Consider the following 18294-nt stretch of genomic DNA (forward strand, 5'->3'; position numbering starts at 1 on the left):
CGTCTACGAACACCCTAAAATGTGTGTGAAAGTAGAACTAAAGACAACAACTGCACAAACATTTTTCTTTTGACTGTATTCCAGATTGTGATGGTCATTGGAAAGTCCTTGGATCAGTTCATACCTATTTTTACAGTCTATGGTTCATACCGTTCAAGTTTATCTTAGAGTTTGTCTCCCTCTCCCGTACAAGGAAAGCCATTACAAGTTGAGCCGCCATGTCGGTCTTTTACTGTGTGAATGACGGTGAATGCCGCGTTTGCATGTTCGCTCCGGTTTAGTTCTAAAACGCGTTGTGTCATAACAATATTAAGGCATGGTAAATGCTACCACACTGCTGTCGTCGACGGGTAGGCCTAATGGTTAAAAATTACCGAAACTCCACTCCCTATCGCATCGGGGGTATAGCTCAGTGGTAGAGCATTTGACTGCAGATCAAGAGGTCCCCGGTTCAAATCCGGGTGCCCCCTCATTTTTTCTCTCGAATTATTTTCAATTATTTATCATTAAAATGGAAGGAACATATTACACAAATGTATTTTTAAGCCATAGGCCATCTAAAAAAGAAGATGAGCATAATTTGGTGATCTAAATCAAATAATTTAACTTTGACCAATTACGCCGGTCGTCATTTCTCAGCTAATCAAAACATAAATGTCTTGAAGTTTGCATTATATTAGATGCAGAGACTTAATTGACGACCTTGCAGTAGCCTAGCTATAGCCTAGGCTGTAGATTAGAATAGCTTGGCATCCTAGCTATCCATTCACACTATTCTGCATTTTAGCAGCCTGAGTAAAGATAGAAAGTAGAAGGAACGTTTTGAAGGGATTTCAGGATTTTGTTTTGAAATTGTAGGTTTCATCGGCTGACTCATTGCCATTGGTTCTGTTTGCATTAGCATTAGCATTTAGTCTAGGCTAGCCTACTCAACAATCAAAACTGCATGTCAGCATTAAAATAAAACAGTTTACATGCAGTGGTGCTCACTTGAGAGATGGTTATAGTATAGTTATAGTAGTTATATCACTTTTGACAGAGTCCAGGTTAGCTATTAAACTAAGATCAAGACAGTGAAGAGAAACTACAGAATGTCAGAGGAATAAACTGAGTTGTATTTAAACTGATTTGTATTCATCATAACCATAGAGACCATCACCAACGCAGACTATGGTCATGGTCTAACTAACATCATGAGCCATCACACACACACTTTTGTTTTCAAGTCAGCAGTAAGAATTTGAGTACAAAAATTAATATCAAAACTGATCACACATTTTTATTGGGAGAGGTTTAAACAGAAAGATTCAAAGAAAACTTTCTCAGATAACTCGATGACTCTAAAAACTCATCAAAACAAATGTTCGCATTTTCTCCAGAGCAGTTCACGATGATCATTATAATCACTATCAGTTATATGGCTGAATATCTGTTATAGTGAAGTCCACATGGATATAGCGTTTTATAAACCAATCATTGTTCACTTAGACATTTCATAAGACAAAACAAAACAAAAACAAAAATAACTCCATGAACTGGATAAAAACAAAACAAAAACACATAGTGAAGTTGAACTGTACATTGGTTTGCAGTATGAAGGCTAGTTAGTTTCATTCCCTGACATCCCCGTGCCTCGGTGGGTTTTGGACAGTTACACATTTTGCTCTGGTCAATCCTGTTTTTAAGTCAGCTTCCTCTCTGACCTTCCCCACCCTCCATCCCCTTTGTGATGGCAAAGAGCAAGACACACAGAGAAAGCTGGTAACAGTTACAGTAGACACTGTCCATCCACCAAGGCTGGAACAGGGACACTCCGTGTGTCGATGGCTGGCCTCGGCGTCCATTATTTATCCCTTTTGTAATCCTTTTGCAGTCCTCTAGATGGTGCCCTCTCCTTGCCCCGCCGGCTGCGCCCTGGAAAGTCCCCCGCACCCTCAGCAGCACTGTTCGGCTTCGATGAAGCCCTCCTTCTCGTGACCCCCGAGCTCGACCTCTGCGTAGCTCGAGTGGCAGCCTTGGTTGCGGAACTTCATAGTGGGCCAGTAGTTATTGGTGCGTCGCTGAGGAGGACAGACACGCATCAGCACTAGAGAAACATATTGGATATTCTTCACATACACATTTTCAAGATACTCTGTCTCCTAAAGATACAGTGGATATTTTATATTTTGTTCAAGGACAAACGACCTCTGTGTTAACTTGGTGTTTTGTTTGTATGGTGCTTGTCTCTACTACTCCATTTCCCAGGGCTCCCTGAAGGAAACCATGGCCTCCTCTGCTGTGCTGATTAGGTTCAGGTCTCATTAATCAAGATATAGTCTGTCCACTAAAACGCTGAGATGTTTCAGTCTCCTTGAAAGTTGAATAAATAAAGTTGCTTTTACTGAGAGCAGGACTCGTGCCTCTTCTGTGTTCTCAGAACTGGAGTTAGGCAGCATAGGCTGTATAGCTGCCAAAAGGCCAGCCAGGTGCCAAACTCGTATTCGGAGATGGGGCTATCTTTAAAAATAGAAATCGCTGACTCCTGAGCATTGTTTTTGTTGTTGCTATAATTTTAGAAAACTTTTTAAAACTGCATCAAGCTATCTGTAGCATAATGGGTGGATCGGAGTTATTTTTTCTCACCTGCATGAGGTAGAACGGTGGAGCCACTGTAGGGTGCGTGTTGATGTAGTAGACAGCCAGTAAGGTCAGGGCAACAAGCAGAACTAGGGCAGCCACTACGCCTGCTATGATGGCTGTGTTCTCCGTTATATTATTATGGTCCGGAGGGCCGGTCTGTAAGTCTGTAGGAAGAACGAAAAGAGAGATTGTTGTTATCAAAGTAATTCTGCACACTTCTGCTTAGCCTGAAGGCCGGAGAAGAGGGGGTCATCTCGCCATTCCGAAGTGTCGGCATTCCGATCATTGACTTCTATGCTTTCGGAGAGGCGGCCCTTTTTATCTCCAAAAAAGGTTTCACCATTGCGAAAGATATTAGGTCCGCCTTTCCGACATAGCATCTTGAGTTATTTAGCCTACAGGGGTGGGAGAGGTTAGGTTCTGGGGGAGGTTAGGTTTAGGCGTGGGGGGTGGGAGAGGTTAGGTTTAGGGTTAGGGTCTGCAGGAGGTTAGGTTTAGGCATGGGGGGTGGGAGAGGTTAGGTTTAGACGTAGGGGCTGGGAGAGGTTAGCTCCAGCCGGTCCCCCGGGTTAGGGTTAGGGTTCTTTCGCAATGGTGAGACAGATCTCCATTCCGACAATTTTGTCGGAATGCCGGTATTTCGGAGTGCCGACATTTCGGAATGCCGAGGTGTCCCCGGAGAAGAAGGCTTCTTGTCACTGGAAAGGTGGCTGGTTTCTGACTAGGCTACAATGGTATGAGTGAGGTGCAATGATGTTGCTGAGAAAGAGCATGCGTGACCAGGAAAACAGTACCTAGGTGAATAAAGGTTAAAAAACAATCTGTTAAGTCTAGCACATAAAACTGATGCAGCACGAGAGCAGACAAGACAAATTCACATCACAAACACAGTGGAACGACACAGAAATTAAAACGGAGAGATTCTGTCCTTCAAATATTAGGAACAGCAAGGGTCATCATAACAAGAAATTACACTAATATTTGACATTATTGCTGTCATCTCTAATCAATATATTAATATGGGTGTGGTCATTCTGCGTTCCCCTTTTTTGCAAACACGGGTTACTAGCTGGCCAACAACTCACCCCCGCCATTGTAGTTAATGTGAAGTTTGGTGTTGTCTGTGGGTAAAATACAGCGTTGTTGTATGGAAGAATGAGATGGGAGGAGGGAGACACACAAATAGACAAGACAGTCAGCCATAATCGTTTTAGCAACAGACACATAATGTGGCAAGTGTAGTAATGCAGTAATGCAGTAATGTAGCACACACCAGACAGAGAAAGCACAGAGAGCAAACATTTATCTATTGATGACGGTGTTTATATAAGACCTATTAATAATCTGTAGGATTAATTTATTCAAATTCAAATTCAGAACTATTAGGCCTACATGCCAACAACACCAAACCTGTGAATAACGGTTTAACCCATTGAGTACGAGAAAATTAGGGTAAAGCCTGATAGCTTTACTTCATGCGGAAATACTTCGGTGCATGCAACAAAATTGTTTTCATAATTTGGATTAAATTCTGGACATTTCTGTGAAAATGTCCTCAAGAAGAATTGCTAACAATTATTTCACAAAGTGCATTGTACAGTAGCCTAACTGCAACTGAGAAATGTTATGCATGATTTGCACCATCATTTGCATCATATTAATATTAACAACAACAACAACAACAACAACAACAACAACAACAACAACAACAACAACAACAACAACAACAAAATGAGATTACTCCTTAACTTTTTAAACAATAAACTAGATTGAACAGTTTACTGGTCCCATAGCTACAGGCGAGCGAGGCACTGCCCCCTGGAGCAGACACAAACTATGCAGTGTGGAAATGCCTAAACAGACTAAGATCTGGTGTTGGACGAGTAAACGCCACTCTCGCAAAATGGGAATATTTGAATGACGGTGAACCACAAACCATGCAGCACCTCCTGATATGCCCCCTGCTGGAACACCCCTGCACAGCATCGGACTTGGCAGAGTTTCATGAGAAAGGACAGCAGTGTGTTCAGCTGTGTGGCTGAAACACATCTAGCATTGTAACTGACATTTCTTTGTGGACACGATAAGAAGAAGACTGGTCCCATAACATTTCAAAGTCTACATTAGCCTTTTCACACAAAGCAGCTAAAGGTGAAACAGTCGGCCGACAGAAGTTGGCCAGTAGTAGGCAACAGTCGACAAGGCGGTTTGAATGCACCATGCTGACACATCTGACCACATAATGCAAGTTACAATGAAGTCCTAAAGCTAACTGACAGATATTTAGAGATAGATTTACAATTCTGTGTTGTTTGTTGTACAGTACGGGGGGGGGGGGGGCAGTTCTACTGACCAGGTAAGCAGGAACCCAGTACCTACTACCCCCCTCTCCCCTACCTGTGTGGCTTAAAGGAAATCTTACCCTCAGTGACAGGATGGTCTTCAAGCTCTGCTGAGGAGGACGTTGGACCAGGGGAGGAGTGGTTGAAGGACCCCATGGAGCCCTCAGTTCCCCCTGGGTTGTAGTCCTCACATGTGCCCATCGCCTGCGAGAAACAATGTAGGCTACTGCACTTGTTCTAAATATACTGAGTGAATGCATGCGTCAAGAAAAGATACAATTGTTGCTCCTTTCTCTACTAGTTTAATATGGAAGGAATTATATCTATGCTAAGCAACATTCCTATGTTTGTCTGTTTGACTATCTGTTTATCTGTTTGACTATCTGTCTGTTTGACTATCTGTTTGTCTGTTTCACTGTTTGTCTGTTTGACTATCTGTTTATCTGTTTGACTATCTGTCTGTTTGACTATCTGTTTGTCTGTTTCACTGTTTGTCTGTTTGACTATCTGTTTGTCTGTTTGACTATCTGTTTGTCTGTTTGACTATCTGTTTGTCTGTTTGACTATCTGTTTGTCTGTTTGACTATCTGTTTGTCTGTTTGACTGTTTATCTGTTTGACTATCTGTTTATCTGTTTGACTATCTGTTTATCTGTTTGACTGTTTGTCTGTTTGACTATCTGTTTGTCTGTTTGACTATCTGTTTATCTGTTTGACTATCTGTTTATCTGTTTGACTGTTTGTCTGTTTGACTATCTGTTTGTCTGTTTGACTATCTGTTTGTCTGTTTGACTATCTGTTTATCTGTTTGACTATCTGTTTATCTGTTTGACTATCTGTTTGTCTGTTTGACTGTTTGTCTGTTTGACTATCTGTTTGTCTGTTTGACTGACTGTTTATCTGTTTGACTATCTGTTTGTCTGTTTGACTATCTGTTTGTCTGTTTGACTATCTGTTTATCTGTTTGACTATCTGTTTGTCTGTTTGACTATCTGTTTGTCTGTTTGACTATCTGTTTGTCTGTTTGACTGTTTGTCTGTTTGACTATCTGTTTGTCTGTTTGACTATCTGTTTGTCTGTTTGACTATCTGTTTGTCTGTTTGACTATCTGTTTATCTGTTTGACTATCTGTTTGTCTGTTTGACTATCTGTTTATCTGTTTGACTATCTGTTTGTCTGTTTGACTGTTTATCTGTTTGACTATCTGTTTATCTGTTTGACTATCTGTTTATCTGTTTGACTATCTGTTTATCTGTTTATCTGTTTATCTGTTTGACTATCTGTTTGTCTGTTTGACTATCTGTTTGTCTGTTTGACTATCTGTTTGTTTGACTATCTGTTTGTTTGACTATCTGTTTGTCTGTTTGACTGTCTGTTTCTCTGTCTGTCTGCAGGATGTTTCGCAAGGCAATGGCCATTCATGTAATACCACAAAACTTTCTACACAGTCATGGGCCAACTTGGAACTGATTACCTTTCCATGGCCACTGGTCAAAAGCGGGCATGGCAATGGGCGTGTCCAATCACAAAATGGTGCCTAACTTCCAAACAGATTCATGTAACACGCCATGAAACTTTGTAGGTAGGTCATGGGCCAACTTCGAACTGATTAACTTTCCACGCTCACTGGCCAAAAGGGGGCGGGGTAATGGCCGTGGCCAATCACAAAAAGGCATCTAACTTTCAAATTCATGACACAACTGTTATGCAACAATTACACCTTAGGCCGTAAATGTAGTATTTTATTCCTTGTGCATTTCTGTAACTCTGTGTGGAGTGAGACCTCACTTCTGTAGGAGGATCTTTGCTCCTTGTGTGTGGTGGAGAGTGAGAGGACTCTGCTGTGGGAGCACCTTTATTCCCTGCAGGTGTGTTTGCAGTAGGGGATTGGCTGGCCAGTAGAGATTGGCTGGTGACATCGTCGCTGGGGATTGGCCACTCCAGGGACAGGCCCCTATATAACTTCTGTGCGTTCAAGATGGCACTGGGGAATTATGATTAGTGTTTGATAGGAATTAATTTTTGGTGTGCATAGAGATAGATTTTAGTCCACACTCCAGATCAGTGGGTGGTGAGAATGCACCTGAAAGTTGTTTGCCAACCGCCATTAAACGCAAAAGAAGAAGAAGAAGAAGTAGATGGCACTGGGGGATTGGTCTTAGCTGAGTGGTGCTAACACTGGGCCTCCATGCTCCCTCCTTGCTCCTCCAAACTGTGATTGTTGTGTTACCTTTTGGGCTTAAGACAACCTGGAAGCTGTGGTAGCTTGGTAGCTCTGTCCTAGCCACATTATGTAGAAAGTCAGGTTGCAAGCACACTCGAAAATATTTAAAAACTCACTGGGTGCAGGGCAAGCAAGAGATATGAACAAGAGAAAAGCCAGCACTCCAAATGTCTTTTTGTTGATTTATTTCCTCATGTACCTGGGCAGCAGCAACAAACGTTTCAGTCAAAGACCTTCACAACGCTGAGGAAGGTCTTTGACTGAAACGTTCGTTGCTGCTGCCCAGGTACACGAGGAAATAAATCAACAAAAAGACATTTGAAGTGCTGGCTTTTCTCTTGTTTCTAGCCACATTATGTCTCTTGTGTCTTTGGGCTTAGACAACTGGGAAGCTGAGGTAGCTTGGTAGCTCTGTCTTAGCCACGTTGCAGTAGTAAGTGTATTTATTCTATTTATATTGTTAATGTGTTTGGTACATTTTGTCAAGTGTTGCTGGACTCAACTTGCTGTATTAGCTGCTGCTTCAAATGCCTGCTCTAGCCTTGGCTTCGGCCTACTCCTCAGGCTTTAAGTTAGCTTGTTCTGTTAGCATGTGAGAGTAGAGAGTCCCAGTGTCCCTGTTTGTCTTTTTTTATGTGTGAAAATAAAATCACGCGTACTTTTTCATTGTTGTCAGTTTCTAAGTTTATGTTAATTGTCAAAACCCCTAGACCGGGTCATAACGCAACAAAACATCGTAGAAAGGTTGGCGGAGGTACGCACTCTACCGAGTGCCCTCTAGTTCTATCTGTGTTAACGTAATCATGAATCTTCAATCATGACTTTGAGTGCTCATCCACATTTTGAGTTCCTTGGTTGTGTCCCAAACCTGCAGATTGAAGAAACCTTTCAAACTGCTGCTCTCTCTCATCCTGGGGTTTCTCCCACAGGTGCTCATGACTCACCTCTTCAGGACAGACAGGTGCTCATGACTCACCTCTTCGGGACAGTTGTAATCAAGCCACTCTTGTCTATGGCGGTCGATTCCATCGGAACATCTGTAACACCAATGGGAACAGCATGAGAGAGGCCTGACCTCTGACCCTCTGACCCTGAGGCCTGGCACTCTAAAGCATACATGGGCAAACTACGGCCCGCGGGCCGGATGCGGCCCGCCGGCGCCACCTGTGTGGCCCACGATGGAATTGCAAAAAAAACAAAAACACAGTGCACCTGAACGCAACATGCAAGATACCCGCTGAATAAGTGTCCAAATGTTCATGTCATTCTGGCCAGTACTCCACTTCTGTTATAGCATTTCAGTCTGGAATATGGAATATCTTTCAATAATCTTTATGACTAAAAGGCTACATTGAATTAGACATTTAAATAATTAACTCATTGGTTTTGGATTTATTTAACTTCAAGACTGCATTTTTGTTCGTGTGACCCTCAACACAGGCTTTGATCATCCCGGGACACTTACTGATACTTATGCTTAAATTAACCCACTCATATTCTGATTTATTTCAAGAAAAACATTTTGGCTAGTGGAAAGTCTAATTGGCTGGTAACTTTAAAGTCTAGCAGCCATATTGGCAGGTGGTCAAAAAAGTTAATTTCAAGCCCTGAGAGCAGGTGGTGACATAGGAGTGAGTGAGAAAAGGATGAAATATTGGTGGTTAAGACTGAATAATGACATCACAACTGTTCATTTAAAATGAGTTATTCCTCTAAACGTGGCTTCAAATGCACCAAATTTTTCACGCTGGCGCCGTTCGGCCCTGAGCAAAACCTGGTAGCGAGGACATTTTTTGTGGCCCTCTCTATCATCAAAGTTACCCATCCATGGGTTACGGCATGACAATATTTGTTCGGCCCCCGGCAACAATCTGGGTTTCTCATGTGGCCCCCCATGAAAAATAATTGCCCACCCCTGCTCTAAAGGCTTGACTGCTAGAGAAATAATATTTCACACGCTATATATGATCATCTCACTGTACCTCTGGAGCGTGTTGCACCAGCCACAGCCAGTGGTCCAGTTGGAAGTCAGGCAGAGGTCACAGGAGGTGTGCTGAAGACAAGCTGGAGGAATCGGGAGAAATGGTGTTCTGGAGTTACGGGGATGAAGATGAATAGTGAGGGTGAGGGTTGTGTATCATGTTAGATGGACTGAAGAATACTTACTGGGCAGCGGTGTGAACTCAAAAGCAGACCGGGTGCAAATCTTTGTGGTGTCAATCTCAACACGGTGATACTCGTAGATCGTCCGGCGCTTTGCATCTTTCAAGACAAAAGTTAAAATGTCGGTAGGTTGGCAAGCTTTGTGTTACTGTATTTGATGTTTGATGATGAGTCATACAGAGATACAGTATAGTATATATTGAAGGTTGTGTTTCGAGGTCAGTCGTGGTGACACAGTTCTGTACATGGGGTTCTTCTCAGGGAAACTGACCTGAGATCTGTGAGGAGGGCAGGCGGGCCATGAAGGCATCAGACAGTCCCACCTTCACCGGATGCTCTGTGGAGTTGATCCTCTCCACTGGTAAAGGCACCTGCAGGTAAAGAGTGCAGTCTCTTTGAACATGCAAGCTGAAGATTGAACATTTCCTTCCCCCCACGTTTTCTAATACAAAAATGGACATCAAATAAGGCTTCTCTGGCAAATTGATTTGAAATAGGCAAAAAAAGGGAAATACACACTCTCAAAAAGATATCTAAATTGATTTATTTGACAATCAATATTTAAAAAGAATGCATTGATGACACACACTGTAAAATAATGTAGCGACCCTGGGGTTTGACATGTAATGTGGTGATTCGGGGTTTAGCTAGGAACTGATGTGGGGGGTTGTTCCTGGGGGGAACGGGGTGTTAGTGGGACTTCCTGTCTGAGCATGAGGCAGTCAAGATACGCGAGGAAGATGAGTGGACGTGTGTGAAGCTAGGAGCGGAGCCATGAGTGTGAAGTCGTGAATAAAAGCCTGTACCAACTATTAAGTCTCCTGGTTCCCGGACGAATACCTGATTCGTCACAATAATAATAAATAAATTGATTTTTTTTTTAAGTCTAGCCCTATTATGCTACTTACCAATGATGTTGATTGGTAGATTTCTTTCTCAGCACAATCTATGCTGTTCCTCATAGTAGCTCTGGCAAAAATGAATGTAAGGTCACTGGTGTCACGCTCCTGTATGTATAAGCTGACTCAGGCTTATACACAGTGCATCTACAGTGCACACACACACACACACACACACACACACACACACACACACACACACACACACACACACACACACACACACAAAGTACATTTCAGTGAGCTTCAGTCAGCTTGGACGTACAGGAGCGCGACCCCAGTGACCTTGCATTCGCTTTTCGCCCAACTTTCCAGAGCTACTATGAGGAACAGGATGGATAGTGCTGAGAAAGAACTCTACCAATCAACGTCATCGTTGCCTTTAGCAAATCATTGTACCTAAAATCATAATCATAAGGGAGTGGGAGAGAAAAAGTCAGTGGGCTTAGATAATTCCACTTGATCCCAATACAAAATCAACGTGTTTCAAGAATTCTGTAGAACCAAGTGTCGCTTTCTTGATAGAAGTAATGCTGTGATCTGCCTTAGTCTGACTTGTTTCAACATATTGACAACCATTTCTGAAACAAGTAGCACCGCAGCGGTCATTTCACCTTATTTGCCGAATAAGATTTGAAAGCTCAATATGAGACTATATGACTACATGATCTCCCCTGGCACAGACCCCTTCCCCTATATATAAGAAAGAGTTGAGGTACAGCAGTACAGTATAGATACATAGGCTGTTTTTTGTTTTCATTGTTACCATTCTGGGGCCTCTTCCATGTAAATTAGTAAATAGTCTGACCATGCTATTGCATAATCGTTGATATTCTTCCACATAATTGAAAAAAGAAAATTCTATTTTCTAATTTTCTAATATCTATTTTAATATTTATTTACATTTGATACTTGATATTACTATATTCGGGGGGTATAAGGGGGGTACGGTGGTGCAGTGGTAAGCGCTGTCGCCTGACAGCTCGAAGGTCCTGGGTTCGATTCCCACCTGGGACGCTGTGAGCGCTGAAGGAATGCGTGCCCGTCCGCATGTCCTCGAGTGCCCACCGCCCGGGTGGGGTCGTCAAAAGGGCCTTTCTGTGTGGAGTTTGCATGTTCTCCCCGTGCCTCCCGGGGGTTTCCTTCATATAGGAACCCCCCTCACCAAAACATGCAATATCCTGGTTGCTAATGTGGTTCCTCCTCTGGTCGTTAAGGGCGCCTGTTCAGAGGGAGGGGAACTGGTTGGAATAGCGTGAACCTCCCACGTGCTATGTCCTACCGGTGAAGCTTCCTCTGTCAGGTGAAAAGAAGTGGCTGGCTAACTGCCCATGTCTCGGAGGAAGCATGGAGCCAGTTTCGGCTCTCCCCACATCGGCAGAGGGTGGAGTAGCATCCAGGATAAATAAATTAAATTAGCACTAATGGGGATAAAAATGGGATAAAAAATCGGGGGGGGGGGGACTATACTACAACTCAGTGTGCTTGTCTTTTCAAACATGTATAACTGATGTGACATGGATTTGTATGGATCTGTATCCTCCTGTTGTCACATGATCTGTAACTCATGCTGTCACATGACCTCTAATGATCATCACCTGTTGACACCTGTTGGTACAGCCTTTTTAAACCCACCCCTGTGCCAATCAGTTGTAAAGCGACCCTGATGAAGCTACTGCGAAACGCGTTGTCACGCTATGTTTTATGTAACTTAACTAAAAGAACAAGTCAATCTAACAACCTGGTGTGCGCTGGATCTCTTTACTGTTCATGAGACTATACGACTTATGACTAAGATGGACGTTTTTCACAGTGCGAAGAACGCCATTCAACAGGGAACCCATCACTTACCACTCTGTAGTTGAAAACAATGGTTCCGTTGCTATGGAGGGCCGCCTGGAAAGTAAAAGGTCCTTCGGCCTCCCGACCCTGTAGCCGCACTTTGTCCCACTGCACCACAAACAGACGACCTGAGCCAGACGGGACACGGAGGCAGGTCAGAGCGAGAACAACCTGAAGCTCCAAAATAAAAGCCACTCTCTCACTGAGAAGGTCCCACTCACCGTTGTCCATGTAGCTCACTGTTGAGTTTTTGGAGAAACTGGGGTCAAAGTTGGCCATGAGGGGAGCGATGTACTGTGTGGCGGTCAGCATTCGATGAGTAATCTCCCCCGTGAAGATGAACCCTAGGGAAGGTCAGGGGGCAAAGGTCACGCATCAAAGACCCAACGCAACAGATGGCAAACAACTGATTCCTCTGAGCTTGTTTGCACTCCTGCGTCATTATGATGTCTGACGTTGACGCGAGATGATTGAAAGAAGACCAACAATCCAGCAACAGCTCTAATCCTGTTAACTTGTAGCAGTCAGACATTTCCCATTTCTCAACAGGTGAATGCCTATGTGGCATTGATTGATATGCGTGCACCTGTCATTATGTGCTTCATCATGTAAGATGTAGGCTCGGGTTCGCGACCCCCAACCCCCCCCCCCACACACACACACACACACACGCACTGCCACGGCCCTCACAGAGCGTGCGTGCATGCATGCACACACTGATTCCATTCACTGAAATCTGTTTTATACAGTTTATACTGTATATAGCGTATAGTTTATATACTGTCGTTTTATAAATAGGCTACTACATTATATCGTTGGTTTGGGAGATTTATTAATCATGATGGGAGAAATATCATTCTTTTTTTTTCTTTTTCTTTTTTTTAGACAACCATCCTGCGACCCCCCCAAAATAATGTCGCGACCCCCCAGAGAACCACTGTGTAAGGGCAAGTCGAGATTACCTTGTTTTAAAATGCATGAACCCCTACAGCTGTTATCTGCATGAGCAGATAACTCATGGGCAGATACCCCCCCCCCCCCCCCCCCCCGCACAGCTACTACAGTATGGGAAACTAGTCCACACAAATTCTAAAAAAATAAAAAAAATAAAATTCATGATCCACTTACAGAGCCAGTGGAGAGTGACAGGAGAGATGGGAGAGGGATGTCTCATATGAATCCTATCCAACCACAGTGTCACAACTATATATATATATATATATGTGTGTGTGTGTGTGTGTGTGTGTGTGTGTGTGTGTGTGTGTGTGTGTGTGTGTGTGTGTGTGCGTAAGAACAAGAACAATCAATCTGCTAGCGTTTGACCACAAGTTGTAATTTCTCTGCGACTGAATATCAATTTTTCAGCAACCGACCCTTGCGTACCCATTAGCATAGCATTTAACTGGAGCTGAAACAGGAATGGTGAAGCCACAAATAACTCTCTTGCAGATTCTCTTAGGGTAAAAATGTACGTTACACATATTAGAGAATTTAGGACATGTATAGCAATTCTTTAAGCAATTAGAATCATCAGAAAGTAATAGGCATTTACAATTAACTCAATCTAGTCTAGTGTATAGCCTGAATATTTCCCCAGGCGAGGGCAAAGTCTCCTTCAGCTCACTGGCAGACGTTCGGTTTCCTGATGGGGAGACCCAAATAAAATGTGATCTGCTACATTAACCCATTGATACCTGATGCAGCATTTGCGTGTATATCCCTCATTTGTGTGTGTATCCCTTTAAGACCGCGAACCACGTTAACGCGGTTCGCGGTCTTAAAGGGATACACACACAAATGCTGCATCAGGTATCAATGGGTTAACAAGTATAAGGAAGAAAGGAAGAAAGCTTACCGCCTGTCGCTATGGTGATTTGTCTCAGGTGGTGTCCATAAAAAGGGAAATCAAATGAAAGTGCCACCCTCTACAAAAGAAAAGCAAAATATCAGACATGGCTATTAAAGGGACAGTTCACCTCAAAATCAAAAACATATATATTTTCCCTCTTTACCTGTAGTGCTATTTATCCATCTAGATCATTTTGGTGTGAGTTTTGGAGATATCGGCCTTAGCTTGGTCTACCTTCTCTCTCAATGGAACTGGATGTCACTCGGCTTGCGGTGCTCAAAAAATACATTTGGAAAAACTCAACAGCAAATGTCTCTTCATGACAGAAATCATGACCCGGTTACTCAAGATAATCAGTATAAGCAGTTTCATAGGAACTCATTTCCTATTTCCAGAAGGAAGCGTGCGAATGTTATAGATGCATGCTTCCTTCTGCGCGGGGAGATGGTTTGGTGGGTGTAGTTTGGTCGGGGGGGGGGGGGAACTCTGCAACTCACACCAAAATGATGGAAACACAGCACTACAGGTAAGAGGAAAAATATCTATTTTTGGTTTTGGGGTGAGCTGTCCCTTTAAATTGGACGGTTATGTTGTGTATGGTATACGGTATGCGTGAGCGCTGGTCTCACCGCGGCCTGTCGGTGCGTGTTGGACAGAATGCCGTGAATTCTGACTTGGCCCTGCTGCAGCGTGCTCAGATCCACCCACAGGTCGTCTGTTCGTCTGTCACTTGGGCCAAAACTCTGCCATCTGTAGTACCTCTGGGAGTCCTCCTGACGGAAAGAGGGCGCCAGTTAGGACAACGCGGTTTTCTGCAGGCACGAGTCATGGTCAGGTCATGGTCGGGTCATAGCCTACTCATGATACTTTCACTATTTACCTTTGCCTGTCATATTGGCTCAACATGATCAGGTGAGCCAGAGGAGGGATAAGGGTTAACGCCAGCAGGACATCAGCGGATGTACAGTATGCCTCTCCTCTATTTCTGGGCGTACTGTGCCAGCTGGGGGCGCTGTTTACACGTTAACACACATGCGTCTTGAGACAGAACTCACAGTCTTGACGGCATTATTAATGCATGCCATGGTTCAAGGTGACAGAGAGCAATGGTGCCGGGGTTTAGTGTGGGCTCGGGAAAGTGGAGCAGTTAAATGCAGTGCTCTCTCTCTCTCTCTCTCTCGCTGCCTCTCCAGCTGCTCCATATACAGCAAGTGACCCACTTTCTCTCCCATATCCACTCCCTGACACCAGGCTGTGTTTCTGGAGGGTGGGATCTCTAGGTGAGGAGAGGGGAACAATCTAAATACACGTTCCCCCTAGTCCCCCCCCCCCCCCCCCCCCCCCCTACAGCTGAAGCACCTCAGATTGATGTGCAGGAGAGAGAGGCCCTGGTGCACCTCGGATTGATGTGCAGGAGAGAGAGCCCTGGTGCACCTTGGATTGATGTGCAGGAGAGAGAGAGCCCTGGTGCACCTCAGATTGATGTGCAGGAGAGAGAGCCCGGTGCACCTCAGATTGATGTGCAGGAGAGAGAGAGCCCGGTGCACCTCAGATTGATGTGCAGGAGAGAGAGAGCCCGGTGCACCTCAGATTGATGTGCAGGAGAGAGAGAGCCCGGTGCACCTCGGTTTGATGTGCAGGAGAGGGAGAGCCCGGTGCACCTCAGATTGATGTGCAGGAGAGAGAGAGCCCCGGTGCACCTCAGATTGATGTGCAGGAGAGAGAGAGCCCGGTGCACCTCAGATTGATGTGCAGGAGAGAGAGAGCCCGGTGCACCTCGGATTGATGTGCAGGAGAGGGAGAGCCCGGTGCACCTCAGATTGATGTGCAGGAGAGAGAGGCCTGGTGCACCTCGGATTGATGTGCAGGAGAGAGAGAGCCCGGTGCACCTCGGATTGATGTGCAGGAGAGAGAGAGCCCGGTGCACCTCAGATTGATGTGCAGGAGAGAGAGAGCCCGGTGCACCTCGGATTGATGTGCAGGAGAGAGAGAGCCCCGCGGTGCACCTCAGATTGATGTGCAGGAGAGAGAGAGGCCCGGTGCACCTCAGATTGATGTGCAGGAGAGAGAGGCCTGGTGCACCTCAGATTGATGTGCAGGAGAGAGAGGCCCGGTGCACCTCAGATTGATGTGCAGGAGAGAGAGAGGCCCGGTGCACCTCAGATTGATGTGCAGGAGAGAGAGGCCTGGTGCACCTCAGATTGATGTGCAGGAGAGAGAGAGCCCCGGTGGGAAAGAGATGGAGGGTCTCACAAATGGGATCAGACGCAAAGAATGACAACAGCAGCGCACAGCATAGGGCTACTTGAGGTCCTGTCCAATACTAGTGAGTCATTCACAAACACACACACACGCACGCACATGCATGCATGCATGTACACACACACACACACACACACACACACACACACACACACACACACACACACACACACACACACACACACACACACGCACACACACACGCACACAGGCACACTTAAACAAACACTGTAAGTTGGCAGGACAAGGCCGTGGTCTGTTTTCACTTTGCACTGTGGGGGGAAGAGGGGAAAAAAAGTGCAACACAATTTATTTGGTGGAAATTTTACTCAGGCTGATTCAAGTGCATGAGGAGTACAACACACAAACGCAGGCCTCATCATGCACACACACACACACACACACACACGCACGCACACGCACGCACGCACGCACGCACACGCACGCACACACACACACACACACACACACGCACGCACGCACGCACACACACACACACACACACACACACACCTGCACAAACACACACATACTAGAAAGTATTTACATGAGAAATTGCACCAAGGAAATCCACCTGTCTGCACTATCCAACAGAGAAACCGTAACACTGACCTCTGACCTCTGTGATTGATGTTAAATGCTGTGATGTTTGTCTCCGTTCTGCTCAACAACAAGCCTCACCCCGAGTGACCCGTCACTGCACAAGGATTACTGCAATGACTCACGCGTGCTCAGGCTCAACTTTAAACTACTCTGAAGCTATATCCAACATTTTAGATTGTGTGATGTCAGGGGTTTTCAAAGTGGGAGGCGGGCCTCCTCAGGGGGCCTCCAAGCAGTTTCAGGGGAGGCTCAGTGAATGGAGTACGACATTAGTTATCAAAAGGAGATCACATAGATAGAATATCCTAAATGTGTGTGATGTGGTTAAAGAGATAGTTCAGAGATACAGCAGTTTTGGGGAATTCTTGTGATTTATCCCACTTTCCCAGAGTCACAAACAAATAGGCCATCAGACAGACCTTTTTAATGTATTTGCTATTTGGTGTAGGCTGAAAATTATGTCAAATAGTAATATCAGGCCATATTGGCTCAATTGTTGAATGTCTATGGGATCAAATAACATAATCATGATCCCATATGCATCCAGGAATTGAGCGAGGGGGGGCACCTTTTCCCAAGCTTTGTCTGGATGGGGGGGGGGGGAGGCCCACAGTCTCAGACTTTGAAAACCCCTGGGTGTATGTTATAGGAAGACGTTGCCGGGTCTCACCACTACGCGGGTCAGGTTGTCAGGCAGGGTGTCGATGGCCACTCCTCCCCCCGATGTGCTGCGGACTTCTCTGTGTCTGTGCGGACTCTGCTGCTGGGTCCTGCTGGTTCTGTGCAGACTCTGCTGCTGGGTCCTGCTGGTTCTGTGCAACCCGGACGGGTCCCCCATCTGTGTGCAGCGGGGTCCAACTCAGTGCATCTAAAACAGGACAGGACATGATTTGAACGGAACATTGTCAAGAAGACATTTGTGGACCCAATGGAGGAAAACCAGGACCTCATTTCACAAATGGAGGATTGATTCAAGGAACAAGCTAGTGTCTCCTGACTTGATATATTGGCATGTTCTCATCTTGCTGTAGCAAGTGTAGAGCTACAGTGTAGCCACTCAATATGCAACCAACGTGCATTGACTTCAGCCGCAGCGGATTAACCTGACACTGCCAGAATAGCGCCCCCGTCTGGCCGCGTCAGGTAAGCTTCGGTTCGGCAGATTTGCCAAAACAAACGAAGCAGCAAATTCTACATTCCAGCCATGGTTTTAGCATTAGAGCGCTGGGAGAAAAACAGAACTGTTGGATCCTTCACTCAGACTCCAAATGTGTGAGGGAAGCTCAAATAGGATCTGGTCAAATTATGGTCCAGAAATCGTAGAAATTCAGCTTCTATACCCTGTGGTACCTCTGCTCTTCATTGGTTCTGATAATCTGGATCATGAATAGACAGTCATGTACACAGAAAATGAATCAAGTGAATTCTGGGTTATTAACTAATAGTGTAAGCGATATTAACTTGATTTAGTGTAACCCGCTCTTCATTT

The 18294-nt window shown here is 44.9% G+C and overlaps 1 protein-coding gene across 1 annotated transcript in view; it reads right to left on the minus strand.

Annotated features, from left to right (window-relative positions):
• Nucleotides 1-1298: 1298 nt before the first annotated feature.
• Nucleotides 1299-18294, minus strand: part of LOC310775013 (plexin domain-containing protein 1-like) — a gene marked incomplete at its 5' end in the record, with an annotated part of 32295 nt that continues 15299 nt past the window's right edge. Inside the window, 13 exons of the mRNA XM_083635089.1 lie at nt 1299-2060; nt 2626-2786; nt 3708-3743; nt 5045-5168; nt 8164-8224; nt 9170-9251; nt 9354-9449; nt 9622-9721; nt 12101-12219; nt 12313-12435; nt 13947-14016; nt 14570-14713; nt 17476-17643. Of these exons, the coding sequence (XP_083491215.1) occupies nt 1935-2060; nt 2626-2786; nt 3708-3743; nt 5045-5168; nt 8164-8224; nt 9170-9251; nt 9354-9449; nt 9622-9721; nt 12101-12219; nt 12313-12435; nt 13947-14016; nt 14570-14713; nt 17476-17643 (1410 nt within the window). The 3' untranslated portion in view covers nt 1299-1934. The remainder of the gene's footprint in view (nt 2061-2625; nt 2787-3707; nt 3744-5044; nt 5169-8163; nt 8225-9169; nt 9252-9353; nt 9450-9621; nt 9722-12100; nt 12220-12312; nt 12436-13946; nt 14017-14569; nt 14714-17475; nt 17644-18294) is intronic.

The sequence above is a fragment of the Poromitra crassiceps genome, assembly GCF_964638095.1.
Source record: "Poromitra crassiceps genome assembly, chromosome: 4".
Classification (NCBI taxonomy): domain Eukaryota; kingdom Metazoa; phylum Chordata; class Actinopteri; order Beryciformes; family Melamphaidae; genus Poromitra; species Poromitra crassiceps.